Source organism: Hydra viridissima, unplaced genomic scaffold (genome assembly GCF_058129835.1).
Source record: "Hydra viridissima isolate aposymbiotic clone 2 unplaced genomic scaffold, HvirCarnegie_v1 scaffold_5, whole genome shotgun sequence".
Classification (NCBI taxonomy): domain Eukaryota; kingdom Metazoa; phylum Cnidaria; class Hydrozoa; order Anthoathecata; family Hydridae; genus Hydra; species Hydra viridissima.
This window is the reverse complement of record NW_028324304.1, coordinates 306,376-330,115: the sequence shown is the minus strand read 5'-3', so window position 1 is coordinate 330,115 and position 23,740 is coordinate 306,376. Positions and strand designations below refer to the sequence as shown.

The window sequence follows — 23,740 nt, the reverse complement described above, 5'->3', positions numbered from 1 at the left end:
GAAAAAAAAAAAAAAAAAAAAAAATTTCCGTTTTTTACACTTGCGTGTTTGTCTGTGTGTAATCCTTAATTGCATGGTTTTTTGTTGTTGGTTTTACCTTGTCATTTTTCTTCTGCGCACGTTCTCTTGGTCAGTAGTTTTTTGAAATGCGAAAAAAAACGTCAACGAAAAGAAGTGAACGGGTCATTGCACGTCATGTCTAACAAACAAGAGGGGTAAAGACAAAGACGTCCGCTGTCGAAAACTCATACATACTCCAAGCTGACACACTCTTGAGACACTTCGAAATAAAGCAAATGATCAAAGTCATAACACTTGACAAAGTCGAAACAAAAATCACAGCATGCGCAGACAACCCTTTATTTTACATTAAAGGAAAAAAACGTAAAGCTAGAACTAAACATTCCTTCAATTAAAACACGTCAAACTTGCGACGGGCACAAAACTCAACATATAACAAAGTTACGACGCTCTAGTTCTTTTACATTTTGTTTTCTAAATGACCCGTCCCTAAAACCCCGGAAAGAATAAAACGCGACAGTCGAGAAGTTGGCCAATACCTTTTTTCACAGTAACTATCAGGTGTTTCTCGCAACGTCGGATGGGTTGCTGAAACCTTAAAAAAGAACTTTAAAAAGCTTGTGGGGTAGCGTTAGTTCTCATGCTATTTTAACAAAGTACTAAAACTTTAGTTAAAGTAATAAGATTTTACAAAGTAGCTACATTTTAATTATTGTCCTCATTTATCGTCATCTATCGTCATTTTTCACGTATCTGCCTAACTTAGTACCTAACAAACTAACTAAGATACAAACTAACTAACTGAATGACTAACTAACTGACTGACTAACCAACTAACTGACTGACTGACTAACTAACTAACTGACTGACTAACTAACTAACTAACTAACTGATTGACTAACTAACTAACTAACTAACCAACTAACTAACTAACTAACTAACTAACTAACTAACTAACTAACTAACTAACTAACTAACTAACTAACTAACTAACTAACTAACTAACTAACTAACTAACTAAATAACTAACTAACTAACTAACTAACCAACTAACTCACTGAGAGACTAACTAACTAACTAACTAACTAACTGACTAACTAACTAACTGACTAACTAACTAACTAACTAACTAACTAACTAACTAACTAACTAACTAACTAACTAACTAACTAACTAACTAACTGATTGACTAACTAACTAACTAACTGACTAACTAACTAACTGACTAACTAACTAACTAACTAACTAACTAACTAACTAACTAACTAACTAACTAACTAACTAACTAACTAACTAACTAACTAACTAACTAACTAACTAACTAACTAACTAACTAACTAACTAACTAACTAACTAACTAAATAACTAACTAACTAACTAACTAACCAACTAACTCACTGAGAGACTAACTAACTAACTAACTAACTAACTGACTAACTAACTAACTGACTGACTAACCAACTAACTGACTGACTGACTAACTAACTAACTGACTGACTAACTAACTAACTAACTAACTGATTGACTAACTAACTAACTAACTAACTGACTAACTAACTAACTGACTAACTAACTAACTAACTAACTAACTAACTAACTAACTAACTAACTAACTAACTAACTAACTAACTAACTAACTAACTAACTAACTAACTAACTAACTAACTAACTAACTAACTAACTAACTAACTAACTAAGTAGCTTACTTTGTATTTGTTTTTCAATTATGAACGAGTTCCTTGCAAGATAGATATTTCTGTTGCATTTGTTAGCCTTTATTTTTAGCAAAAATAAAATTCCAACTGGTGCTTTTCTAATGTCAAGGACCTCGCTAAGGCTAAAGCAGCTAAGCCTAATGGTTATGATGTTATAAAGCGGAGAAAAATGAACTTTTCTGAAAATGAAAAAACGAGAGATGGAATTGATCTGCAATAACTTCGGTTGTGAACACCTTATAACTGATGCCTCGCGCGATTTTAATAACTTTGCATCATGCAAAAGCCGCCAAATTCACTTTTCACGAGTGTTAAAGTGTCATTTTTGAAATGCCAGTTATGAGCGCATGAAATCAAAAGCGAAATTTGCACTTTGAAAAGCAAACGGAAATGTAGAGCATCTTTTAAAATCGCCATATTCTAATTCAGTTTTGCCTTTATGAACTTGAACAAAAGTTGCATGCCTTCCCAAGACTGCACAATTGTAAAGAAAACACCAAGCTTCGCTCGAACGATGACTATGAAGACGAAGAACCGAATGGACCCCGTATTGTGCATTCGTCACTCATTCTCTTATCTCCTCAAACGTTTTTTTACCGTTACCTTCCATAATGAATTTTATTTTTTATTTATTTTTTTTTTTTACGATGTCCAGAACTTTCAGGTTGCTAAGTTTTTCCTTTTTTTCTAGTGTCCGCGACTTTATATATGTTGACTGCGTTATCGCAGTTTTAGCCTTCGATCGTTTTTGTTAACGAACACGAATAAGCACAACATAGTGTTCCTTTTTCATGGAATGTTCTTTGTTGTGTCTCTGTGTTTAGAAAAAGAATTGGTCTGAACTAAAAATCGTCGTTAGTACGCGTTGCTAACGCATTAAATATTCCAGCAATCGCGCGTGTTTGTGCCCTTCGCCTCTATTGAGTTTGTATGGTACCAAATGCTTAGAAGAGATTGGCATAAGCTTTTTTGGGAAGCCATATGGTTCAGTTTCTTGATGAAATTAAGCTGCTTTGTCCAGAGTAAGTAGCGCTGATGTTATTTGGCCATGCGCGCACTCGATTGCTTTTAAAGACTATTTTTTCGATGTTTTGATGCGATACCTTTCGCTTCTAACATGCTGTGGCACCGAAACGCCGCAATTTACAAAGCGTCACTATTCTTTAGAAGATTTCAAAACTAATGAAGCTTTAAGAGAGCGAGAGACGCGAGCTGTGGAGGTTTGCCTGTCAACACGAAAACACACTTTGCAGTCTGACGGTGGAGCAAAAAAAAAAAAAAAAAAGTCTCCTCGACAGTCCGCATAAAACTCCGCTTGAAAAATAAAAACATCTAAACATCTAGAAGTTTTATAAAAACGAACGCAACGTTTCTCTGAAACACGACAAAAAAAAAATGACTGAAGCTGCATCTCCGAAAAAGGCCACAAAGAAGTCTGCGCCTAAAAAGCCTGCTGATCATGCTCCCTACAAGGCGATGATTGTCGATGCTATTAATTCGCTTAAAGAACGCAAAGGGTCGTCAAGACAAGCTATCGCCAAGCACGTCAAGGCCAACAACAAGGTGGGTGAAAACGTCGATTCGCAAGTCAAGATTAATTTAAAGCGCATGGTGGTTGCTGGCGAGCTCGTACAAGTGAAAGGAACTGGCGCGTCGGGTTCTTTTAGAATTGCAGCTAAGCCCAAACCGTTAAAGAAGCCTGCTGCAGTCGCCAAGAAGCACAAAAAAGAAGCCAAAGAAGTAAAGAAGCCTGCTGAAAAGAAGAGCACGCCAAAAAAGAAAGCTGCGTCAGTGAAAAAAGTCGCACAAAAAGAGAAAGTGAAAAAAGCTACTCCTAAGAAAAAAGTGACTCCCGCAAAAAAGAGCGCCCAGAAACCGGTTGCTAAAAAGCCCGCAGTAAAGAAAGTGAAAGCGACACCTAAGAAGAAAGCTGCAGCCAAGAAAACCATCGCAAAAGTGGAAAAGAAATAACCTAACCTACCCCGCTTTTTGTCAAACGGCTATTTTCATAGCCACACATCTTTCTAAAAACAAAGTTCCAGGCGTAGAACTTGTTTACTTTGTGTTTGTTTGTTTGTTGTTTTTTTTTTTTGTTTTGTTTTGTTTTAAGGCACTAAGCCGACAACGCTTTTAACAGATTTGTGGCTATGAAAATAGCCGTTTTGTTTAGAAGCACCATTTTTTAAGCTCGCTCTCCTCTGATTCTTCTCGCCAACTGAATGTCTTTTGGCATAATAGTGACACGCTTTGCATGGATGGCGCACAAGTTGGTATCTTCGAAGAGACCCACTAAGTAGGCTTCTGAAGCTTCTTGTAAGGCCATGACGGCGGTGCTTTGGAAACGCAAGTCAGTCTTGAAATCTTGAGCTATTTCGCGAACCAATCGCTGGAAGGGTAGTTTTCTGATTAGGAGCTCTGTCGATTTTTGGTATCTTCGGATCTCTCTCAAAGCTACGGTACCGGGTCGGTATCTGTGGGGTTTCTTTACTCCGCCGGTAGCCGGGGCACTCTTTCTTGCTGCTTTTGTTGCCAGCTGCTTTCTCGGTGCTTTACCGCCGGTAGATTTTCTAGCTGTTTGTTTTGTGCGGGCCATTGTAAGTTACGCTTACACTTATCAGTTTAAGTTGAACTTTTGAAGTTTTTCAATTTAACGCGTTTTGTTGACATTTTTAGACTTTGCCGCGACTTAAAGCTGCATTCTGATTGGTGCTAAGAAAGTGCTCTTTGATTGGTTCAAGTACAAATGCAAAATAAGGCATTAAGGCCACGTAGGCGTGTTTTTTGGCTACGGGAAAAGAGAGCGCGTTTGTCTCGCCTCTACAATTTCTGCTTTTTTAAACACTTCAAAGACAGGTCGACGTAGTGGAATTCCGAAAAGAAACTTTTCTGCTCTGTTTGCGAACGGATAAAAGCGTTAAATGCGAAAACGCGCGTTAAAAACAAGGCAGTTTGTTTTGGTTTTTTTTTTTTTTGTTTTTTTGGTTCAGATGGCTTTTTGACGAAGGACCGTTGCGATTGGTTGTTTGACGAAGATGTTTCCATCTATGTAGGGTAAAAGTCGCGCTTCCAGCGCATAATAAAAACAAAAAGAAACGCAAAAAGACAGTAATTGAACTTCAAACAATTTTAATCATGTCTGGTCGCGGTAAAGGAGGAAAAGGACTTGGAAAAGGAGGCGCAAAGCGTCATCGCAAGATTTTACGTGATAACATCCAAGGAATCACAAAGCCCGCCATACGTCGTCTAGCTCGTCGCGGTGGTGTTAAGCGTATCTCTGGACTTATCTACGAGGAGACTCGAGGCGTTCTAAAAGTCTTTTTGGAAAACGTTATTCGCGACGCTGTAACATACACAGAGCATGCCAAGAGAAAGACAGTCACCGCTATGGACGTTGTCTACGCATTAAAAAGACAAGGTCGCACATTGTACGGCTTTGGTGGTTAAAAGGGGAACACCTCAGCAATCAAAAACGGCTATTTTTATAGCCACACATCTGTTTTAAACGTTAATAGGCAATCTAGAACTTGAACGCTGCACCGCGATAAGCAGAGGGGGTGTGTAAAAACGGTTTAGTTTACCAGTTTCAGTTTGTTTCAATCGAAATGAAAAGCAATTGAATTGATTTCTAAGTAATGTTTTTTAGCGAGGCATAGTTTAACTGAGTGTTTAGAGTAGACGCTTGACACATAAAGTGTTTTGCTCACCATCATCGGGCTAGAAAGGTGATTTTTATCTAAAGCGCTGCTTTAAGTCTGATTTCCTAAAGATGCGCGCAATACATTTGAAAAAAAAAAGAAAAAAGAAAAAAGGAGCAAAAGTGTGGTAGTAGCAGCAAATAATAACGATGGGTGGGTCATAAGGGCTAAGGTTTTGATCAAAAGCAAAAAGGTGGCGCTCAAGTAGTTGTTGAAAGATTTTCTCACGCGTTTACCTACTGTAATAACTTTTTGTATCCAAAGTGGATGCAAAAGCTATACGTTTAAACATCAAAAAAAGCAAGTCTAGAAAAGCGCTCGCTCTTTAGACGCGGTGTCGCAATTTAAAACGAGCAAACAATGGCTGCCTAGCTATTGCATTTTAAGTACTTTCTCTCTACTACAATTTAAGGCGTTCTAATGCGTACAATGCTTTTACAAGATGTGTGGCTATGAAAATAGCCGTTTAGATAGCGCTCCATCTATTTACTGCTGGTGTACTTAGTAACAGCCTTGGTGCCTTCGCTCACTGCGTGTTTGGCCAACTCACCGGGAAGTAAGAGGCGCACAGCTGTTTGAATTTCACGCGAAGAGATGGTTGATTTCTTGTTTTGGAGGGCTAGTCGTGAAGCTTCTGAAGCGATTCTTTCAAAAATGTCGTTGACGAAAGAATTCATGATGCTCATCGCTTTGGAAGAAACACCAACATCAGGGTGAACTTGCTTCAAGACGTTGTAAATGTAAATGGCGTAGGATTCTCGCCTCTTTCTCTTGCGCTTTTTGTCTCCAGTACCAGCGATCTTGCCGCCTTTCTTACCAGCGCGTTTTTCCCCCTTTTTGGCCACCTTGGGCGCTTGTTTTCCTCCGGCCTTTGGAGCGTCAGACATGTCGACGAGTTTTAGAGAATTGAAATTTGAAATTACAAGCAACCGAATCACTTCCTATATAAAGCGCAGTTGTGGTCTCCAATTCGAGAACATTTCTGTTTCTCGCAAGCTCATTGGTTCTTCAAAGATTAACTAATTTGCGCATTGTTTGACGGAGTTTTTCTATTCGTTAAAAAAAGTGCAGTTCGAGACCAAATGTTTTTGATAAGAAAAAGGAATTTTGTAAGTTGATTTCAAAGCGCGCACAAATATCTCTAGGTTGTCTCTCGTTGTTTCTCAGTGTAAGAAATTAAAATGTCAGGACGTGGAAAAGGAGGAAAAGCTAAAGCCAAGGCAAAGACTCGATCGTTCAGAGCCGGACTTCAGTTTCCAGTCGGTCGTGTTCACCGATTTTTGCGCAAAGGACACTACGCCAATCGCATCGGTTCAGGCGCACCTGTCTATTTAGCTGCTGTTTTGGAGTATCTCTCCGCCGAAATTTTGGAGTTGGCCGGTAACGCTGCTCGTGACAATAAGAAAGCTAGAATCATTCCTCGACACTTACAGTTAGCTGTTCGCAATGACGAAGAGTTGAACAAGTTGTTGTCAGGTGTTACTATAGCCAGTGGCGGTGTGCTGCCAAACATACAAGCCGTTTTGCTTCCCAAGAAGAACGAAAAGGTTCCAAAACCAGCAGCCAAATAAACGGTACTCTGAACACAAGATAAAAAATAAAGGCTATTTTCATAGCCACACATCTGTTAAAAACATGACGGCATGAGCTTAAACACACTAAGGAGAATATAAAGAAGTGTGTGTGTGTGTGTGTGTGTGTGTGTGTGTGTGTGTGTGTGTGTGTGTGTGTGTGTGTGTGTAAGGAAGGGAGGGGAGGGGGGTTCAAAATCTCTTTTTAAAGCTGTTAGGGGATAAAAAGAGCACACGCATCCCGTTACAAAAAAATACATGGTGGGGTTTACACGCCATCTTTGAAACGTTTTAAGTTATAACCTGAGGGAGAAAAAACAGTTCGGTTACCTCACAGGTCACGTGCATGTTCAAGATTCCAAGTTTTGAAAGGATCCAACGTAACTTGAATAAAAAGTGAACACGCACGTGCCCAGATTGGCGACCATCTATAGGCTGTAGGAAAATAACAAAGAAGATTTAAGCGCCTCCGTAAGAATTTAGCTCCCTTAGGATTTCAGCAAAAAAGTATATTTAGCGGAGAAAAAAACAAAGAGCGAGGTTAAGCAGCAGTGACGGCATTAGCATCAGCAGCAGCAACAAAAACAAAACAAAACAAAAAAAAACAAACAAAAAAGCGGCAGCACGAAAAAAAAAAAAAAAAAAAAAAATTTCCGTTTTTTACACTTGCGTGTTTGTCTGTGTGTAATCCTTAATTGCATGGTTTTTTGTTGTTGGTTTTACCTTGTCATTTTTCTTCTGCGCACGTTCTCTTGGTCAGTAGTTTTTTGAAATGCGAAAAAAAACGTCAACGAAAAGAAGTGAACGGGTCATTGCACGTCATGTCTAACAAACAAGAGGGGTAAAGACAAAGACGTCCGCTGTCGAAAACTCATACATACTCCAAGCTGACACACTCTTGAGACACTTCGAAATAAAGCAAATGATCAAAGTCATAACACTTGACAAAGTCGAAACAAAAATCACAGCATGCGCAGACAACCCTTTATTTTACATTAAAGGAAAAAAACGTAAAGCTAGAACTAAACATTCCTTCAATTAAAACACGTCAAACTTGCGACGGGCACAAAACTCAACATATAACAAAGTTACGACGCTCTAGTTCTTTTACATTTTGTTTTCTAAATGACCCGTCCCTAAAACCCCGGAAAGAATAAAACGCGACAGTCGAGAAGTTGGCCAATACCTTTTTTCACAGTAACTATCAGGTGTTTCTCGCAACGTCGGATGGGTTGCTGAAACCTTAAAAAAGAACTTTAAAAAGCTTGTGGGGTAGCGTTAGTTCTCATGCTATTTTAACAAAGTACTAAAACTTTAGTTAAAGTAATAAGATTTTACAAAGTAGCTACATTTTAATTATTGTCCTCATTTATCGTCATCTATCGTCATTTTTCACGTATCTGCCTAACTTAGTACCTAACAAACTAACTAAGATACAAACTAACTAACTGAATGACTAACTAACTGACTGACTAACCAACTAACTGACTGACTGACTAACTAACTAACTGACTGACTAACTAACTAACTAACTAACTGATTGACTAACTAACTAACTAACTAACCAACTAACTAACTAACTAACTAACTAACTAACTAACTAACTAACTAACTAACTAACTAACTAACTAACTAACTGACTAACTAACTAACTAACTAACTAACTGACTAACTAACTAACTGACTGACTAACCAACTAACTGACTGACTGACTAACTAACTAACTGACTGACTAACTAACTAACTAACTAACTGATTGACTAACTAACTAACTAACTAACTGACTAACTAACTAACTGACTAACTAACTAACTAACTAACTAACTAACTAACTAACTAACTAACTAACTAACTAACTAACTGATTGACTAACTAACTAACTAACTAACTGACTAACTAACTAACTGACTAACTAACTAACTAACTAACTAACTAACTAACTAACTAACTAACTAACTAACTAACTAACTAACTAACTAACTAACTAACTAACTAACTAACTAACTAACTAACTAACTAACTAACTAACTAACTAACTAACTAACTAAATAACTAACTAACTAACTAACTAACCAACTAACTCACTGAGAGACTAACTAACTAACTAACTAACTAACTGACTAACTAACTAACTGACTGACTAACCAACTAACTGACTGACTGACTAACTAACTAACTGACTGACTAACTAACTAACTAACTAACTGATTGACTAACTAACTAACTAACTAACTGACTAACTAACTAACTGACTAACTAACTAACTAACTAACTAACTAACTAACTAACTAACTAACTAACTAACTAACTAACTAACTAACTAACTAACTAACTAACTAACTAACTAACTAACTAACTAACTAACTAACTAACTAACTAACTAACTAAGTAGCTTACTTTGTATTTGTTTTTCAATTATGAACGAGTTCCTTGCAAGATAGATATTTCTGTTGCATTTGTTAGCCTTTATTTTTAGCAAAAATAAAATTCCAACTGGTGCTTTTCTAATGTCAAGGACCTCGCTAAGGCTAAAGCAGCTAAGCCTAATGGTTATGATGTTATAAAGCGGAGAAAAATGAACTTTTCTGAAAATGAAAAAACGAGAGATGGAATTGATCTGCAATAACTTCGGTTGTGAACACCTTATAACTGATGCCTCGCGCGATTTTAATAACTTTGCATCATGCAAAAGCCGCCAAATTCACTTTTCACGAGTGTTAAAGTGTCATTTTTGAAATGCCAGTTATGAGCGCATGAAATCAAAAGCGAAATTTGCACTTTGAAAAGCAAACGGAAATGTAGAGCATCTTTTAAAATCGCCATATTCTAATTCAGTTTTGCCTTTATGAACTTGAACAAAAGTTGCATGCCTTCCCAAGACTGCACAATTGTAAAGAAAACACCAAGCTTCGCTCGAACGATGACTATGAAGACGAAGAACCGAATGGACCCCGTATTGTGCATTCGTCACTCATTCTCTTATCTCCTCAAACGTTTTTTTACCGTTACCTTCCATAATGAATTTTATTTTTTATTTATTTTTTTTTTTTACGATGTCCAGAACTTTCAGGTTGCTAAGTTTTTCCTTTTTTTCTAGTGTCCGCGACTTTATATATGTTGACTGCGTTATCGCAGTTTTAGCCTTCGATCGTTTTTGTTAACGAACACGAATAAGCACAACATAGTGTTCCTTTTTCATGGAATGTTCTTTGTTGTGTCTCTGTGTTTAGAAAAAGAATTGGTCTGAACTAAAAATCGTCGTTAGTACGCGTTGCTAACGCATTAAATATTCCAGCAATCGCGCGTGTTTGTGCCCTTCGCCTCTATTGAGTTTGTATGGTACCAAATGCTTAGAAGAGATTGGCATAAGCTTTTTTGGGAAGCCATATGGTTCAGTTTCTTGATGAAATTAAGCTGCTTTGTCCAGAGTAAGTAGCGCTGATGTTATTTGGCCATGCGCGCACTCGATTGCTTTTAAAGACTATTTTTTCGATGTTTTGATGCGATACCTTTCGCTTCTAACATGCTGTGGCACCGAAACGCCGCAATTTACAAAGCGTCACTATTCTTTAGAAGATTTCAAAACTAATGAAGCTTTAAGAGAGCGAGAGACGCGAGCTGTGGAGGTTTGCCTGTCAACACGAAAACACACTTTGCAGTCTGACGGTGGAGCAAAAAAAAAAAAAAAAAAGTCTCCTCGACAGTCCGCATAAAACTCCGCTTGAAAAATAAAAACATCTAAACATCTAGAAGTTTTATAAAAACGAACGCAACGTTTCTCTGAAACACGACAAAAAAAAAATGACTGAAGCTGCATCTCCGAAAAAGGCCACAAAGAAGTCTGCGCCTAAAAAGCCTGCTGATCATGCTCCCTACAAGGCGATGATTGTCGATGCTATTAATTCGCTTAAAGAACGCAAAGGGTCGTCAAGACAAGCTATCGCCAAGCACGTCAAGGCCAACAACAAGGTGGGTGAAAACGTCGATTCGCAAGTCAAGATTAATTTAAAGCGCATGGTGGTTGCTGGCGAGCTCGTACAAGTGAAAGGAACTGGCGCGTCGGGTTCTTTTAGAATTGCAGCTAAGCCCAAACCGTTAAAGAAGCCTGCTGCAGTCGCCAAGAAGCACAAAAAAGAAGCCAAAGAAGTAAAGAAGCCTGCTGAAAAGAAGAGCACGCCAAAAAAGAAAGCTGCGTCAGTGAAAAAAGTCGCACAAAAAGAGAAAGTGAAAAAAGCTACTCCTAAGAAAAAAGTGACTCCCGCAAAAAAGAGCGCCCAGAAACCGGTTGCTAAAAAGCCCGCAGTAAAGAAAGTGAAAGCGACACCTAAGAAGAAAGCTGCAGCCAAGAAAACCATCGCAAAAGTGGAAAAGAAATAACCTAACCTACCCCGCTTTTTGTCAAACGGCTATTTTCATAGCCACACATCTTTCTAAAAACAAAGTTCCAGGCGTAGAACTTGTTTACTTTGTGTTTGTTTGTTTGTTGTTTTTTTTTTTTGTTTTGTTTTGTTTTAAGGCACTAAGCCGACAACGTTTTTAACAGATTTGTGGCTATGAAAATAGCCGTTTTGTTTAGAAGCACCATTTTTTAAGCTCGCTCTCCTCTGATTCTTCTCGCCAACTGAATGTCTTTTGGCATAATAGTGACACGCTTTGCATGGATGGCGCACAAGTTGGTATCTTCGAAGAGACCCACTAAGTAGGCTTCTGAAGCTTCTTGTAAGGCCATGACGGCGGTGCTTTGGAAACGCAAGTCAGTCTTGAAATCTTGAGCTATTTCGCGAACCAATCGCTGGAAGGGTAGTTTTCTGATTAGGAGCTCTGTCGATTTTTGGTATCTTCGGATCTCTCTCAAAGCTACGGTACCGGGTCGGTATCTGTGGGGTTTCTTTACTCCGCCGGTAGCCGGGGCACTCTTTCTTGCTGCTTTTGTTGCCAGCTGCTTTCTCGGTGCTTTACCGCCGGTAGATTTTCTAGCTGTTTGTTTTGTGCGGGCCATTGTAAGTTACGCTTACACTTATCAGTTTAAGTTGAACTTTTGAAGTTTTTCAATTTAACGCGTTTTGTTGACATTTTTAGACTTTGCCGCGACTTAAAGCTGCATTCTGATTGGTGCTAAGAAAGTGCTCTTTGATTGGTTCAAGTACAAATGCAAAATAAGGCATTAAGGCCACGTAGGCGTGTTTTTTGGCTACGGGAAAAGAGAGCGCGTTTGTCTCGCCTCTACAATTTCTGCTTTTTTAAACACTTCAAAGACAGGTCGACGTAGTGGAATTCCGAAAAGAAACTTTTCTGCTCTGTTTGCGAACGGATAAAAGCGTTAAATGCGAAAACGCGCGTTAAAAACAAGGCAGTTTGTTTTGGTTTTTTTTTTTTTTGTTTTTTTGGTTCAGATGGCTTTTTGACGAAGGACCGTTGCGATTGGTTGTTTGACGAAGATGTTTCCATCTATGTAGGGTAAAAGTCGCGCTTCCAGCGCATAATAAAAACAAAAAGAAACGCAAAAAGACAGTAATTGAACTTCAAACAATTTTAATCATGTCTGGTCGCGGTAAAGGAGGAAAAGGACTTGGAAAAGGAGGCGCAAAGCGTCATCGCAAGATTTTACGTGATAACATCCAAGGAATCACAAAGCCCGCCATACGTCGTCTAGCTCGTCGCGGTGGTGTTAAGCGTATCTCTGGACTTATCTACGAGGAGACTCGAGGCGTTCTAAAAGTCTTTTTGGAAAACGTTATTCGCGACGCTGTAACATACACAGAGCATGCCAAGAGAAAGACAGTCACCGCTATGGACGTTGTCTACGCATTAAAAAGACAAGGTCGCACATTGTACGGCTTTGGTGGTTAAAAGGGGAACACCTCAGCAATCAAAAACGGCTATTTTTATAGCCACACATCTGTTTTAAACGTTAATAGGCAATCTAGAACTTGAACGCTGCACCGCGATAAGCAGAGGGGGTGTGTAAAAACGGTTTAGTTTACCAGTTTCAGTTTGTTTCAATCGAAATGAAAAGCAATTGAATTGATTTCTAAGTAATGTTTTTTAGCGAGGCATAGTTTAACTGAGTGTTTAGAGTAGACGCTTGACACATAAAGTGTTTTGCTCACCATCATCGGGCTAGAAAGGTGATTTTTATCTAAAGCGCTGCTTTAAGTCTGATTTCCTAAAGATGCGCGCAATACATTTGAAAAAAAAAAGAAAAAAGAAAAAAGGAGCAAAAGTGTGGTAGTAGCAGCAAATAATAACGATGGGTGGGTCATAAGGGCTAAGGTTTTGATCAAAAGCAAAAAGGTGGCGCTCAAGTAGTTGTTGAAAGATTTTCTCACGCGTTTACCTACTGTAATAACTTTTTGTATCCAAAGTGGATGCAAAAGCTATACGTTTAAACATCAAAAAAAGCAAGTCTAGAAAAGCGCTCGCTCTTTAGACGCGGTGTCGCAATTTAAAACGAGCAAACAATGGCTGCCTAGCTATTGCATTTTAAGTACTTTCTCTCTACTACAATTTAAGGCGTTCTAATGCGTACAATGCTTTTACAAGATGTGTGGCTATGAAAATAGCCGTTTAGATAGCGCTCCATCTATTTACTGCTGGTGTACTTAGTAACAGCCTTGGTGCCTTCGCTCACTGCGTGTTTGGCCAACTCACCGGGAAGTAAGAGGCGCACAGCTGTTTGAATTTCACGCGAAGAGATGGTTGATTTCTTGTTTTGGAGGGCTAGTCGTGAAGCTTCTGAAGCGATTCTTTCAAAAATGTCGTTGACGAAAGAATTCATGATGCTCATCGCTTTGGAAGAAACACCAACATCAGGGTGAACTTGCTTCAAGACGTTGTAAATGTAAATGGCGTAGGATTCTCGCCTCTTTCTCTTGCGCTTTTTGTCTCCAGTACCAGCGATCTTGCCGCCTTTCTTACCAGCGCGTTTTTCCCCCTTTTTGGCCACCTTGGGCGCTTGTTTTCCTCCGGCCTTTGGAGCGTCAGACATGTCGACGAGTTTTAGAGAATTGAAATTTGAAATTACAAGCAACCGAATCACTTCCTATATAAAGCGCAGTTGTGGTCTCCAATTCGAGAACATTTCTGTTTCTCGCAAGCTCATTGGTTCTTCAAAGATTAACTAATTTGCGCATTGTTTGACGGAGTTTTTCTATTCGTTAAAAAAAGTGCAGTTCGAGACCAAATGTTTTTGATAAGAAAAAGGAATTTTGTAAGTTGATTTCAAAGCGCGCACAAATATCTCTAGGTTGTCTCTCGTTGTTTCTCAGTGTAAGAAATTAAAATGTCAGGACGTGGAAAAGGAGGAAAAGCTAAAGCCAAGGCAAAGACTCGATCGTTCAGAGCCGGACTTCAGTTTCCAGTCGGTCGTGTTCACCGATTTTTGCGCAAAGGACACTACGCCAATCGCATCGGTTCAGGCGCACCTGTCTATTTAGCTGCTGTTTTGGAGTATCTCTCCGCCGAAATTTTGGAGTTGGCCGGTAACGCTGCTCGTGACAATAAGAAAGCTAGAATCATTCCTCGACACTTACAGTTAGCTGTTCGCAATGACGAAGAGTTGAACAAGTTGTTGTCAGGTGTTACTATAGCCAGTGGCGGTGTGCTGCCAAACATACAAGCCGTTTTGCTTCCCAAGAAGAACGAAAAGGTTCCAAAACCAGCAGCCAAATAAACGGTACTCTGAACACAAGATAAAAAATAAAGGCTATTTTCATAGCCACACATCTGTTAAAAACATGACGGCATGAGCTTAAACACACTAAGGAGAATATAAAGAAGTGTGTGTGTGTGTGTGTGTGTGTGTGTGTGTGTGTGTGTGTGTGTGTGTAAGGAAGGGAGGGGAGGGGGGTTCAAAATCTCTTTTTAAAGCTGTTAGGGGATAAAAAGAGCACACGCATCCCGTTACAAAAAAATACATGGTGGGGTTTACACGCCATCTTTGAAACGTTTTAAGTTATAACCTGAGGGAGAAAAAACAGTTCGGTTACCTCACAGGTCACGTGCATGTTCAAGATTCCAAGTTTTGAAAGGATCCAACGTAACTTGAATAAAAAGTGAACACGCACGTGCCCAGATTGGCGACCATCTATAGGCTGTAGGAAAATAACAAAGAAGATTTAAGCGCCTCCGTAAGAATTTAGCTCCCTTAGGATTTCAGCAAAAAAGTATATTTAGCGGAGAAAAAAACAAAGAGCGAGGTTAAGCAGCAGTGACGGCATTAGCATCAGCAGCAGCAACAAAAACAAAACAAAACAAAAAAAAACAAACAAAAAAGCGGCAGCACGAAAAAAAAAAAAAAAAAAAAAAATTTCCGTTTTTTACACTTGCGTGTTTGTCTGTGTGTAATCCTTAATTGCATGGTTTTTTGTTGTTGGTTTTACCTTGTCATTTTTCTTCTGCGCACGTTCTCTTGGTCAGTAGTTTTTTGAAATGCGAAAAAAAACGTCAACGAAAAGAAGTGAACGGGTCATTGCACGTCATGTCTAACAAACAAGAGGGGTAAAGACAAAGACGTCCGCTGTCGAAAACTCATACATACTCCAAGCTGACACACTCTTGAGACACTTCGAAATAAAGCAAATGATCAAAGTCATAACACTTGACAAAGTCGAAACAAAAATCACAGCATGCGCAGACAACCCTTTATTTTACATTAAAGGAAAAAAACGTAAAGCTAGAACTAAACATTCCTTCAATTAAAACACGTCAAACTTGCGACGGGCACAAAACTCAACATATAACAAAGTTACGACGCTCTAGTTCTTTTACATTTTGTTTTCTAAATGACCCGTCCCTAAAACCCCGGAAAGAATAAAACGCGACAGTCGAGAAGTTGGCCAATACCTTTTTTCACAGTAACTATCAGGTGTTTCTCGCAACGTCGGATGGGTTGCTGAAACCTTAAAAAAGAACTTTAAAAAGCTTGTGGGGTAGCGTTAGTTCTCATGCTATTTTAACAAAGTACTAAAACTTTAGTTAAAGTAATAAGATTTTACAAAGTAGCTACATTTTAATTATTGTCCTCATTTATCGTCATCTATCGTCATTTTTCACGTATCTGCCTAACTTAGTACCTAACAAACTAACTAAGATACAAACTAACTAACTGAATGACTAACTAACTGACTGACTAACCAACTAACTGACTGACTGACTAACTAACTAACTGACTGACTAACTAACTAACTAACTAACTGATTGACTAACTAACTAACTAACTAACCAACTAACTAACTAACTAACTAACTAACTAACTAACTAACTAACTAACTAACTAACTAACTAACTAACTAACTAACTAACTAACTAACTAACTAACTAACTAACTAACTAACTAACTAACTAACTAACTAAATAACTAACTAACTAACTAACTAACCAACTAACTCACTGAGAGACTAACTAACTAACTAACTAACTAACTGACTAACTAACTAACTAACTAACTAACCAACTAACTAACTAACTAACTAACTAACTAACTAACTAACTAACTAACTAACTAACTAACTAACTAACTAACTAACTAACTAACTAACTAACTAACTAACTAACTAACTAACTAACTAACTAACTAACTAAATAACTAACTAACTAACTAACTAACCAACTAACTCACTGAGAGACTAACTAACTAACTAACTAACTAACTGACTAACTAACTAACTGACTAACTAACTAACTAACTAACTAACTAACTAACTAACTAACTAACTAACTAACTAACTAACTAACTAACTAACTAACTAACTAACTAACTAACTAACTAACTAACTAACTAACTAACTAACTAACTAACTAAGTAGCTTACTTTGTATTTGTTTTTCAATTATGAACGAGTTCCTTGCAAGATAGATATTTCTGTTGCATTTGTTAGCCTTTATTTTTAGCAAAAATAAAATTCCAACTGGTGCTTTTCTAATGTCAAGGACCTCGCTAAGGCTAAAGCAGCTAAGCCTAATGGTTATGATGTTATAAAGCGGAGAAAAATGAACTTTTCTGAAAATGAAAAAACGAGAGATGGAATTGATCTGCAATAACTTCGGTTGTGAACACCTTATAACTGATGCCTCGCGCGATTTTAATAACTTTGCATCATGCAAAAGCCGCCAAATTCACTTTTCACGAGTGTTAAAGTGTCATTTTTGAAATGCCAGTTATGAGCGCATGAAATCAAAAGCGAAATTTGCACTTTGAAAAGCAAACGGAAATGTAGAGCATCTTTTAAAATCGCCATATTCTAATTCAGTTTTGCCTTTATGAACTTGAACAAAAGTTGCATGCCTTCCCAAGACTGCACAATTGTAAAGAAAACACCAAGCTTCGCTCGAACGATGACTATGAAGACGAAGAACCGAATGGACCCCGTATTGTGCATTCGTCACTCATTCTCTTATCTCCTCAAACGTTTTTTTACCGTTACCTTCCATAATGAATTTTATTTTTTATTTATTTTTTTTTTTTACGATGTCCAGAACTTTCAGGTTGCTAAGTTTTTCCTTTTTTTCTAGTGTCCGCGACTTTATATATGTTGACTGCGTTATCGCAGTTTTAGCCTTCGATCGTTTTTGTTAACGAACACGAATAAGCACAACATAGTGTTCCTTTTTCATGGAATGTTCTTTGTTGTGTCTCTGTGTTTAGAAAAAGAATTGGTCTGAACTAAAAATCGTCGTTAGTACGCGTTGCTAACGCATTAAATATTCCAGCAATCGCGCGTGTTTGTGCCCTTCGCCTCTATTGAGTTTGTATGGTACCAAATGCTTAGAAGAGATTGGCATAAGCTTTTTTGGGAAGCCATATGGTTCAGTTTCTTGATGAAATTAAGCTGCTTTGTCCAGAGTAAGTAGCGCTGATGTTATTTGGCCATGCGCGCACTCGATTGCTTTTAAAGACTATTTTTTCGATGTTTTGATGCGATACCTTTCGCTTCTAACATGCTGTGGCACCGAAACGCCGCAATTTACAAAGCGTCACTATTCTTTAGAAGATTTCAAAACTAATGAAGCTTTAAGAGAGCGAGAGACGCGAGCTGTGGAGGTTTGCCTGTCAACACGAAAACACACTTTGCAGTCTGACGGTGGAGCAAAAAAAAAAAAAAAAAAGTCTCCTCGACAGTCCGCATAAAACTCCGCTTGAAAAATAAAAACATCTAAACATCTAGAAGTTTTATAAAAACGAACGCAACGTTTCTCTGAAACACGACAAAAAAAAAATGACTGAAGCTGCATCTCCGAAAAAGGCCACAAAGAAGTCTGCGCCTAAAAAGCCTGCTGATCATGCTCCCTACAAGGCGATGATTGTCGATGCTATTAATTCGCTTAAAGAACGCAAAGGGTCGTCAAGACAAGCTATCGCCAAGCACGTCAAGGCCAACAACAAGGTGGGTGAAAACGTCGATTCGCAAGTCAAGATTAATTTAAAGCGCATGGTGGTTGCTGGCGAGCTCGTACAAGTGAAAGGAACTGGCGCGTCGGGTTCTTTTAGAATTGCAGCTAAGCCCAAACCGTTAAAGAAGCCTGCTGCAGTCGCCAAGAAGCACAAAAAAGAAGCCAAAGAAGTAAAGAAGCCTGCTGAAAAGAAGAGCACGCCAAAAAAGAAAGCTGCGTCAGTGAAAAAAGTCGCACAAAAAGAGAAAGTGAAAAAAGCTACTCCTAAGAAAAAAGTGACTCCCGCAAAAAAGAGCGCCCAGAAACCGGTTGCTAAAAAGCCCGCAGTAAAGAAAGTGAAAGCGACACCTAAGAAGAAAGCTGCAGCCAAGAAAACCATCGCAAAAGTGGAAAAGAAATAACCTAACCTACCCCGCTTTTTGTCAAACGGCTATTTTCATAGCCACACATCTTTCTAAAAACAAAGTTCCAGGCGTAGAACTTGTTTACTTTGTGTTTGTTTGTTTGTTGTTTTTTTTTTTTGTTTTGTTTTGTTTTAAGGCACTAAGCCGACAACGTTTTTAACAGATTTGTGGCTATGAAAATAGCCGTTTTGTTTAGAAGCACCATTTTTTAAGCTCGCTCTCCTCTGATTCTTCTCGCCAACTGAATGTCTTTTGGCATAATAGTGACACGCTTTGCATGGATGGCGCACAAGTTGGTATCTTCGAAGAGACCCACTAAGTAGGCTTCTGAAGCTTCTTGTAAGGCCATGACGGCGGTGCTTTGGAAACGCAAGTCAGTCTTGAAATCTTGAGCTATTTCGCGAACCAATCGCTGGAAGGGTAGTTTTCTGATTAGGAGCTCTGTCGATTTTTGGTATCTTCGGATCTCTCTCAAAGCTACGGTACCGGGTCGGTATCTGTGGGGTTTCTTTACTCCGCCGGTAGCCGGGGCACTCTTTCTTGCTGCTTTTGTTGCCAGCTGCTTTCTCGGTGCTTTACCGCCGGTAGATTTTCTAGCTGTTTGTTTTGTGCGGGCCATTGTAAGTTACGCTTACACTTATCAGTTTAAGTTGAACTTTTGAAGTTTTTCAATTTAACGCGTTTTGTTGACATTTTTAGACTTTGCCGCGACTTAAAGCTGCATTCTGATTGGTGCTAAGAAAGTGCTCTTTGATTGGTTCAAGTACAAATGCAAAATAAGGCATTAAGGCCACGTAGGCGTGTTTTTTGGCTACGGGAAAAGAGAGCGCGTTTGTCTCGCCTCTACAATTTCTGCTTTTTTAAACACTTCAAAGACAGGTCGACGTAGTGGAATTCCGAAAAGAAACTTTTCTGCTCTGTTTGCGAACGGATAAAAGCGTTAAATGCGAAAACGCGCGTTAAAAACAAGGCAGTTTGTTTTGGTTTTTTTTTTTTTTGTTTTTTTGGTTCAGATGGCTTTTTGACGAAGGACCGTTGCGATTGGTTGTTTGACGAAGATGTTTCCATCTATGTAGGGTAAAAGTCGCGCTTCCAGCGCATAATAAAAACAAAAAGAAACGCAAAAAGACAGTAATTGAACTTCAAACAATTTTAATCATGTCTGGTCGCGGTAAAGGAGGAAAAGGACTTGGAAAAGGAGGCGCAAAGCGTCATCGCAAGATTTTACGTGATAACATCCAAGGAATCACAAAGCCCGCCATACGTCGTCTAGCTCGTCGCGGTGGTGTTAAGCGTATCTCTGGACTTATCTACGAGGAGACTCGAGGCGTTCTAAAAGTCTTTTTGGAAAACGTTATTCGCGACGCTGTAACATACACAGAGCATGCCAAGAGAAAGACAGTCACCGCTATGGACGTTGTCTACGCATTAAAAAGACAAGGTCGCACATTGTACGGCTTTGGTGGTTAAAAGGGGAACACCTCAGCAATCAAAAACGGCTATTTTTATAGCCACACATCTGTTTTAAACGTTAATAGGCAATCTAGAACTTGAACGCTGCACCGCGATAAGCAGAGGGGGTGTGTAAAAACGGTTTAGTTTACCAGTTTCAGTTTGTTTCAATCGAAATGAAAAGCAATTGAATTGATTTCTAAGTAATGTTTTTTAGCGAGGCATAGTTTAACTGAGTGTTTAGAGTAGACGCTTGACACATAAAGTGTTTTGCTCACCATCATCGGGCTAGAAAGGTGATTTTTATCTAAAGCGCTGCTTTAAGTCTGATTTCCTAAAGATGCGCGCAATACATTTGAAAAAAAAAAGAAAAAAGAAAAAAGGAGCAAAAGTGTGGTAGTAGCAGCAAATAATAACGATGGGTGGGTCATAAGGGCTAAGGTTTTGATCAAAAGCAAAAAGGTGGCGCTCAAGTAGTTGTTGAAAGATTTTCTCACGCGTTTACCTACTGTAATAACTTTTTGTATCCAAAGTGGATGCAAAAGCTATACGTTTAAACATCAAAAAAAGCAAGTCTAGAAAAGCGCTCGCTCTTTAGACGCGGTGTCGCAATTTAAAACGAGCAAACAATGGCTGCCTAGCTATTGCATTTTAAGTACTTTCTCTCTACTACAATTTAAGGCGTTCTAATGCGTACAATGCTTTTACAAGATGTGTGGCTATGAAAATAGCCGTTTAGATAGCGCTCCATCTATTTACTGCTGGTGTACTTAGTAACAGCCTTGGTGCCTTCGCTCACTGCGTGTTTGGCCAACTCACCGGGAAGTAAGAGGCGCACAGCTGTTTGAATTTCACGCGAAGAGATGGTTGATTTCTTGTTTTGGAGGGCTAGTCGTGAAGCTTCTGAAGCGATTCTTTCAAAAATGTCGTTGACGAAAGAATTCATGATGCTCATCGCTTTGGAAGAAACACCAACATCAGGGTGAACTTGCTTCAAGACGTTGTAAATGTAAATGGCGTAGGATTCTCGCCTCTTTCTCTTGCGCTTTTTGTCTCCAGTACCAGCGATCTTGCCGCCTTTCTTACCAGCGCGTTTTTCCCCCTTTTTGGCCACCTTGGGCGCTTGTTTTCCTCCGGCCTTTGGAGCGTCAGACATGTCGACGAGTTTTAGAGAATTGAAATTTGAAATTACAAGCAACCGAATCACTTCCTATATAAAGCGCAGTTGTGGTCTCCAATTCGAGAACATTTCTGTTTCTCGCAAGCTCATTGGTTCTTCAAAGATTAACTAATTTGCGCATTGTTTGACGGAGTTTTTCTATTCGTTAAAAAAAGTGCAGTTCGAGACCAAATGTTTTTGATAAGAAAAAGGAATTTTGTAAGTTGATTTCAAAGCGCGCACAAATATCTCTAGGTTGTCTCTCGTTGTTTCTCAGTGTAAGAAATTAAAATGTCAGGACGTGGAAAAGGAGGAAAAGCTAAAGCCAAGGCAAAGACTCGATCGTTCAGAGCCGGACTTCAGTTTCCAGTCGGTCGTGTTCACCGATTTTTGCGCAAAGGACACTACGCCAATCGCATCGGTTCAGGCGCACCTGTCTATTTAGCTGCTGTTTTGGAGTATCTCTCCGCCGAAATTTTGGAGTTGGCCGGTAACGCTGCTCGTGACAATAAGAAAGCTAGAATCATTCCTCGACACTTACAGTTAGCTGTTCGCAATGACGAAGAGTTGAACAAGTTGTTGTCAGGTGTTACTATAGCCAGTGGCGGTGTGCTGCCAAACATACAAGCCGTTTTGCTTCCCAAGAAGAACGAAAAGGTTCCAAAACCAGCAGCCAAATAAACGGTACTCTGAACACAAGATAAAAAATAAAGGCTATTTTCATAGCCACACATCTGTTAAAAACATGACGGCATGAGCTTAAACACACTAAGGAGAATATAAAGAAGTGTGTGTGTGTGTGTGTGTGTGTGTGTGTGTGTGTGTGTGTGTGTGTGTAAGGAAGGGAGGGGAGGGGGGTTCAAAATCTCTTTTTAAAGCTGTTAGGGGATAAAAAGAGCACACGCATCCCGTTACAAAAAAATACATGGTGGGGTTTACACGCCATCTTTGAAACGTTTTAAGTTATAACCTGAGGGAGAAAAAACAGTTCGGTTACCTCACAGGTCACGTGCATGTTCAAGATTCCAAGTTTTGAAAGGATCCAACGTAACTTGAATAAAAAGTGAACACGCACGTGCCCAGATTGGCGACCATCTATAGGCTGTAGGAAAATAACAAAGAAGATTTAAGCGCCTCCGTAAGAATTTAGCTCCCTTAGGATTTCAGCAAAAAAGTATATTTAGCGGAGAAAAAAACAAAGAGCGAGGTTAAGCAGCAGTGACGGCATTAGCATCAGCAGCAGCAACAAAAACAAAACAAAACAAAAAAAAACAAACAAAAAAGCGGCAGCACGAAAAAAAAAAAAAAAAAAAAAAATTTCCGTTTTTTACACTTGCGTGTTTGTCTGTGTGTAATCCTTAATTGCATGGTTTTTTGTTGTTGGTTTTACCTTGTCATTTTTCTTCTGCGCACGTTCTCTTGGTCAGTAGTTTTTTGAAATGCGAAAAAAAACGTCAACGAAAAGAAGTGAACGGGTCATTGCACGTCATGTCTAACAAACAAGAGGGGTAAAGACAAAGACGTCCGCTGTCGAAAACTCATACATACTCCAAGCTGACACACTCTTGAGACACTTCGAAATAAAGCAAATGATCAAAGTCATAACACTTGACAAAGTCGAAACAAAAATCACAGCATGCGCAGACAACCCTTTATTTTACATTAAAGGAAAAAAACGTAAAGCTAGAACTAAACATTCCTTCAATTAAAACACGTCAAACTTGCGACGGGCACAAAACTCAACATATAACAAAGTTACGACGCTCTAGTTCTTTTACATTTTGTTTTCTAAATGACCCGTCCCTAAAACCCCGGAAAGAATAAAACGCGACAGTCGAGAAGTTGGCCAATACCTTTTTTCACAGTAACTATCAGGTGTTTCTCGCAACGTCGGATGGGTTGCTGAAACCTTAAAAAAGAACTTTAAAAAGCTTGTGGGGTAGCGTTAGTTCTCATGCTATTTTAACAAAGTACTAAAACTTTAGTTAAAGTAATAAGATTTTACAAAGTAGCTACATTTTAATTATTGTCCTCATTTATCGTCATCTATCGTCATTTTTCACGTATCTGCCTAACTTAGTACCTAACAAACTAACTAAGATACAAACTAACTAACTGAATGACTAACTAACTGACTGACTAACCAACTAACTGACTGACTGACTAACTAACTAACTGACTGACTAACTAACTAACTAACTAACTGATTGACTAACTAACTAACTAACTAACCAACTAACTAACTAACTAACTAACTAACTAACTAACTAACTAACTAAATAACTAACTAACTAACTAACTAAATAACTAACTAACTAACTAACTAACCAACT

General features: G+C 38.8%; 12 protein-coding genes and 3 pseudogenes across 12 annotated transcripts; 9 read left to right on the top strand and 6 right to left on the bottom strand.

The window, feature by feature from the left end:
- Positions 1-3,093: 3,093 nt before the first annotated feature.
- Positions 3,094-3,707, top strand: LOC149887483 (histone H1.0-A-like). The gene has a single exon (XM_090087587.1). The coding sequence runs from the start codon at positions 3,132-3,134 to the stop codon at positions 3,705-3,707; it is 576 nt and encodes a 191-aa protein (XP_089943713.1). The 5' UTR covers positions 3,094-3,131.
- A 134-nt stretch (positions 3,708-3,841) lies between these two features.
- On the bottom strand, positions 3,842-4,329 carry LOC149887482 (histone H3). The gene has a single exon (XM_090087586.1). It carries the CDS (start codon positions 4,327-4,329, stop codon positions 3,919-3,921), a length of 411 nt encoding a protein of 136 aa, XP_089943712.1. The 3' UTR covers positions 3,842-3,918.
- A 539-nt stretch (positions 4,330-4,868) lies between these two features.
- On the top strand, positions 4,869-5,180 carry LOC149887481 (histone H4). The gene has a single exon (XM_090088309.1). The coding sequence runs from the start codon at positions 4,869-4,871 to the stop codon at positions 5,178-5,180; it is 312 nt and encodes a 103-aa protein (XP_089944435.1).
- Positions 5,181-5,913: 733 nt separating this feature from the next.
- LOC149887480 (late histone H2B.L4 pseudogene) lies at positions 5,914-6,318 on the bottom strand (annotated as a pseudogene).
- Positions 6,319-6,612: 294 nt separating this feature from the next.
- Positions 6,613-7,002, top strand: LOC149887479 (histone H2A, orphon). Its single transcript, XM_090086630.1, has one exon. It carries the CDS (start codon positions 6,613-6,615, stop codon positions 7,000-7,002), a length of 390 nt encoding a protein of 129 aa, XP_089942756.1.
- Positions 7,003-10,803: 3,801 nt separating this feature from the next.
- On the top strand, positions 10,804-11,379 carry LOC149887478 (histone H1.0-A-like). The gene has a single exon (XM_090087627.1). The coding sequence runs from the start codon at positions 10,804-10,806 to the stop codon at positions 11,377-11,379; it is 576 nt and encodes a 191-aa protein (XP_089943753.1).
- Positions 11,380-11,590: 211 nt separating this feature from the next.
- Positions 11,591-12,001, bottom strand: LOC149887477 (histone H3). Its single transcript, XM_090087626.1, has one exon. The coding sequence runs from the start codon at positions 11,999-12,001 to the stop codon at positions 11,591-11,593; it is 411 nt and encodes a 136-aa protein (XP_089943752.1).
- Positions 12,002-12,540: 539 nt separating this feature from the next.
- LOC149887476 (histone H4) lies at positions 12,541-12,852 on the top strand. The gene has a single exon (XM_090088310.1). It carries the CDS (start codon positions 12,541-12,543, stop codon positions 12,850-12,852), a length of 312 nt encoding a protein of 103 aa, XP_089944436.1.
- A 733-nt stretch (positions 12,853-13,585) lies between these two features.
- LOC149887475 (late histone H2B.L4 pseudogene) lies at positions 13,586-13,990 on the bottom strand (annotated as a pseudogene).
- Positions 13,991-14,284: 294 nt separating this feature from the next.
- On the top strand, positions 14,285-14,674 carry LOC149887474 (histone H2A, orphon). The gene has a single exon (XM_090086632.1). It carries the CDS (start codon positions 14,285-14,287, stop codon positions 14,672-14,674), a length of 390 nt encoding a protein of 129 aa, XP_089942758.1.
- A 3,543-nt stretch (positions 14,675-18,217) lies between these two features.
- LOC149887473 (histone H1.0-A-like) lies at positions 18,218-18,793 on the top strand. The gene has a single exon (XM_090087624.1). The coding sequence runs from the start codon at positions 18,218-18,220 to the stop codon at positions 18,791-18,793; it is 576 nt and encodes a 191-aa protein (XP_089943750.1).
- Positions 18,794-19,004: 211 nt separating this feature from the next.
- LOC149887472 (histone H3) lies at positions 19,005-19,415 on the bottom strand. Its single transcript, XM_090087623.1, has one exon. It carries the CDS (start codon positions 19,413-19,415, stop codon positions 19,005-19,007), a length of 411 nt encoding a protein of 136 aa, XP_089943749.1.
- Positions 19,416-19,954: 539 nt separating this feature from the next.
- Positions 19,955-20,266, top strand: LOC149887471 (histone H4). Its single transcript, XM_090088311.1, has one exon. The coding sequence runs from the start codon at positions 19,955-19,957 to the stop codon at positions 20,264-20,266; it is 312 nt and encodes a 103-aa protein (XP_089944437.1).
- A 733-nt stretch (positions 20,267-20,999) lies between these two features.
- Positions 21,000-21,404, bottom strand: LOC149887470 (late histone H2B.L4 pseudogene; annotated as a pseudogene).
- Positions 21,405-21,698: 294 nt separating this feature from the next.
- LOC149887469 (histone H2A, orphon) lies at positions 21,699-22,088 on the top strand. Its single transcript, XM_090086633.1, has one exon. The coding sequence runs from the start codon at positions 21,699-21,701 to the stop codon at positions 22,086-22,088; it is 390 nt and encodes a 129-aa protein (XP_089942759.1).
- The last annotated feature ends 1,652 nt before the right edge of the window (positions 22,089-23,740 follow it).

Excerpts from the sequence above, each read along its gene's own strand:
- LOC149887483 (XM_090087587.1), top strand. The coding sequence starts at position 3,132 with ATGACTGAAGCTGCATCTCCGAAAAAGGCCACAAAGAAGTCTGCGCCT.
- LOC149887473 (XM_090087624.1), top strand. The coding sequence starts at position 18,218 with ATGACTGAAGCTGCATCTCCGAAAAAGGCCACAAAGAAGTCTGCGCCT.
- LOC149887469 (XM_090086633.1), top strand. The coding sequence starts at position 21,699 with ATGTCAGGACGTGGAAAAGGAGGAAAAGCTAAAGCCAAGGCAAAGACT.
- LOC149887481 (XM_090088309.1), top strand. The coding sequence starts at position 4,869 with ATGTCTGGTCGCGGTAAAGGAGGAAAAGGACTTGGAAAAGGAGGCGCA.
- LOC149887472 (XM_090087623.1), bottom strand. The coding sequence starts at position 19,415 with ATGGCCCGCACAAAACAAACAGCTAGAAAATCTACCGGCGGTAAAGCA.
- LOC149887471 (XM_090088311.1), top strand. The coding sequence starts at position 19,955 with ATGTCTGGTCGCGGTAAAGGAGGAAAAGGACTTGGAAAAGGAGGCGCA.
- LOC149887478 (XM_090087627.1), top strand. The coding sequence starts at position 10,804 with ATGACTGAAGCTGCATCTCCGAAAAAGGCCACAAAGAAGTCTGCGCCT.
- LOC149887474 (XM_090086632.1), top strand. The coding sequence starts at position 14,285 with ATGTCAGGACGTGGAAAAGGAGGAAAAGCTAAAGCCAAGGCAAAGACT.
- LOC149887477 (XM_090087626.1), bottom strand. The coding sequence starts at position 12,001 with ATGGCCCGCACAAAACAAACAGCTAGAAAATCTACCGGCGGTAAAGCA.
- LOC149887476 (XM_090088310.1), top strand. The coding sequence starts at position 12,541 with ATGTCTGGTCGCGGTAAAGGAGGAAAAGGACTTGGAAAAGGAGGCGCA.
- LOC149887479 (XM_090086630.1), top strand. The coding sequence starts at position 6,613 with ATGTCAGGACGTGGAAAAGGAGGAAAAGCTAAAGCCAAGGCAAAGACT.
- LOC149887482 (XM_090087586.1), bottom strand. The coding sequence starts at position 4,329 with ATGGCCCGCACAAAACAAACAGCTAGAAAATCTACCGGCGGTAAAGCA.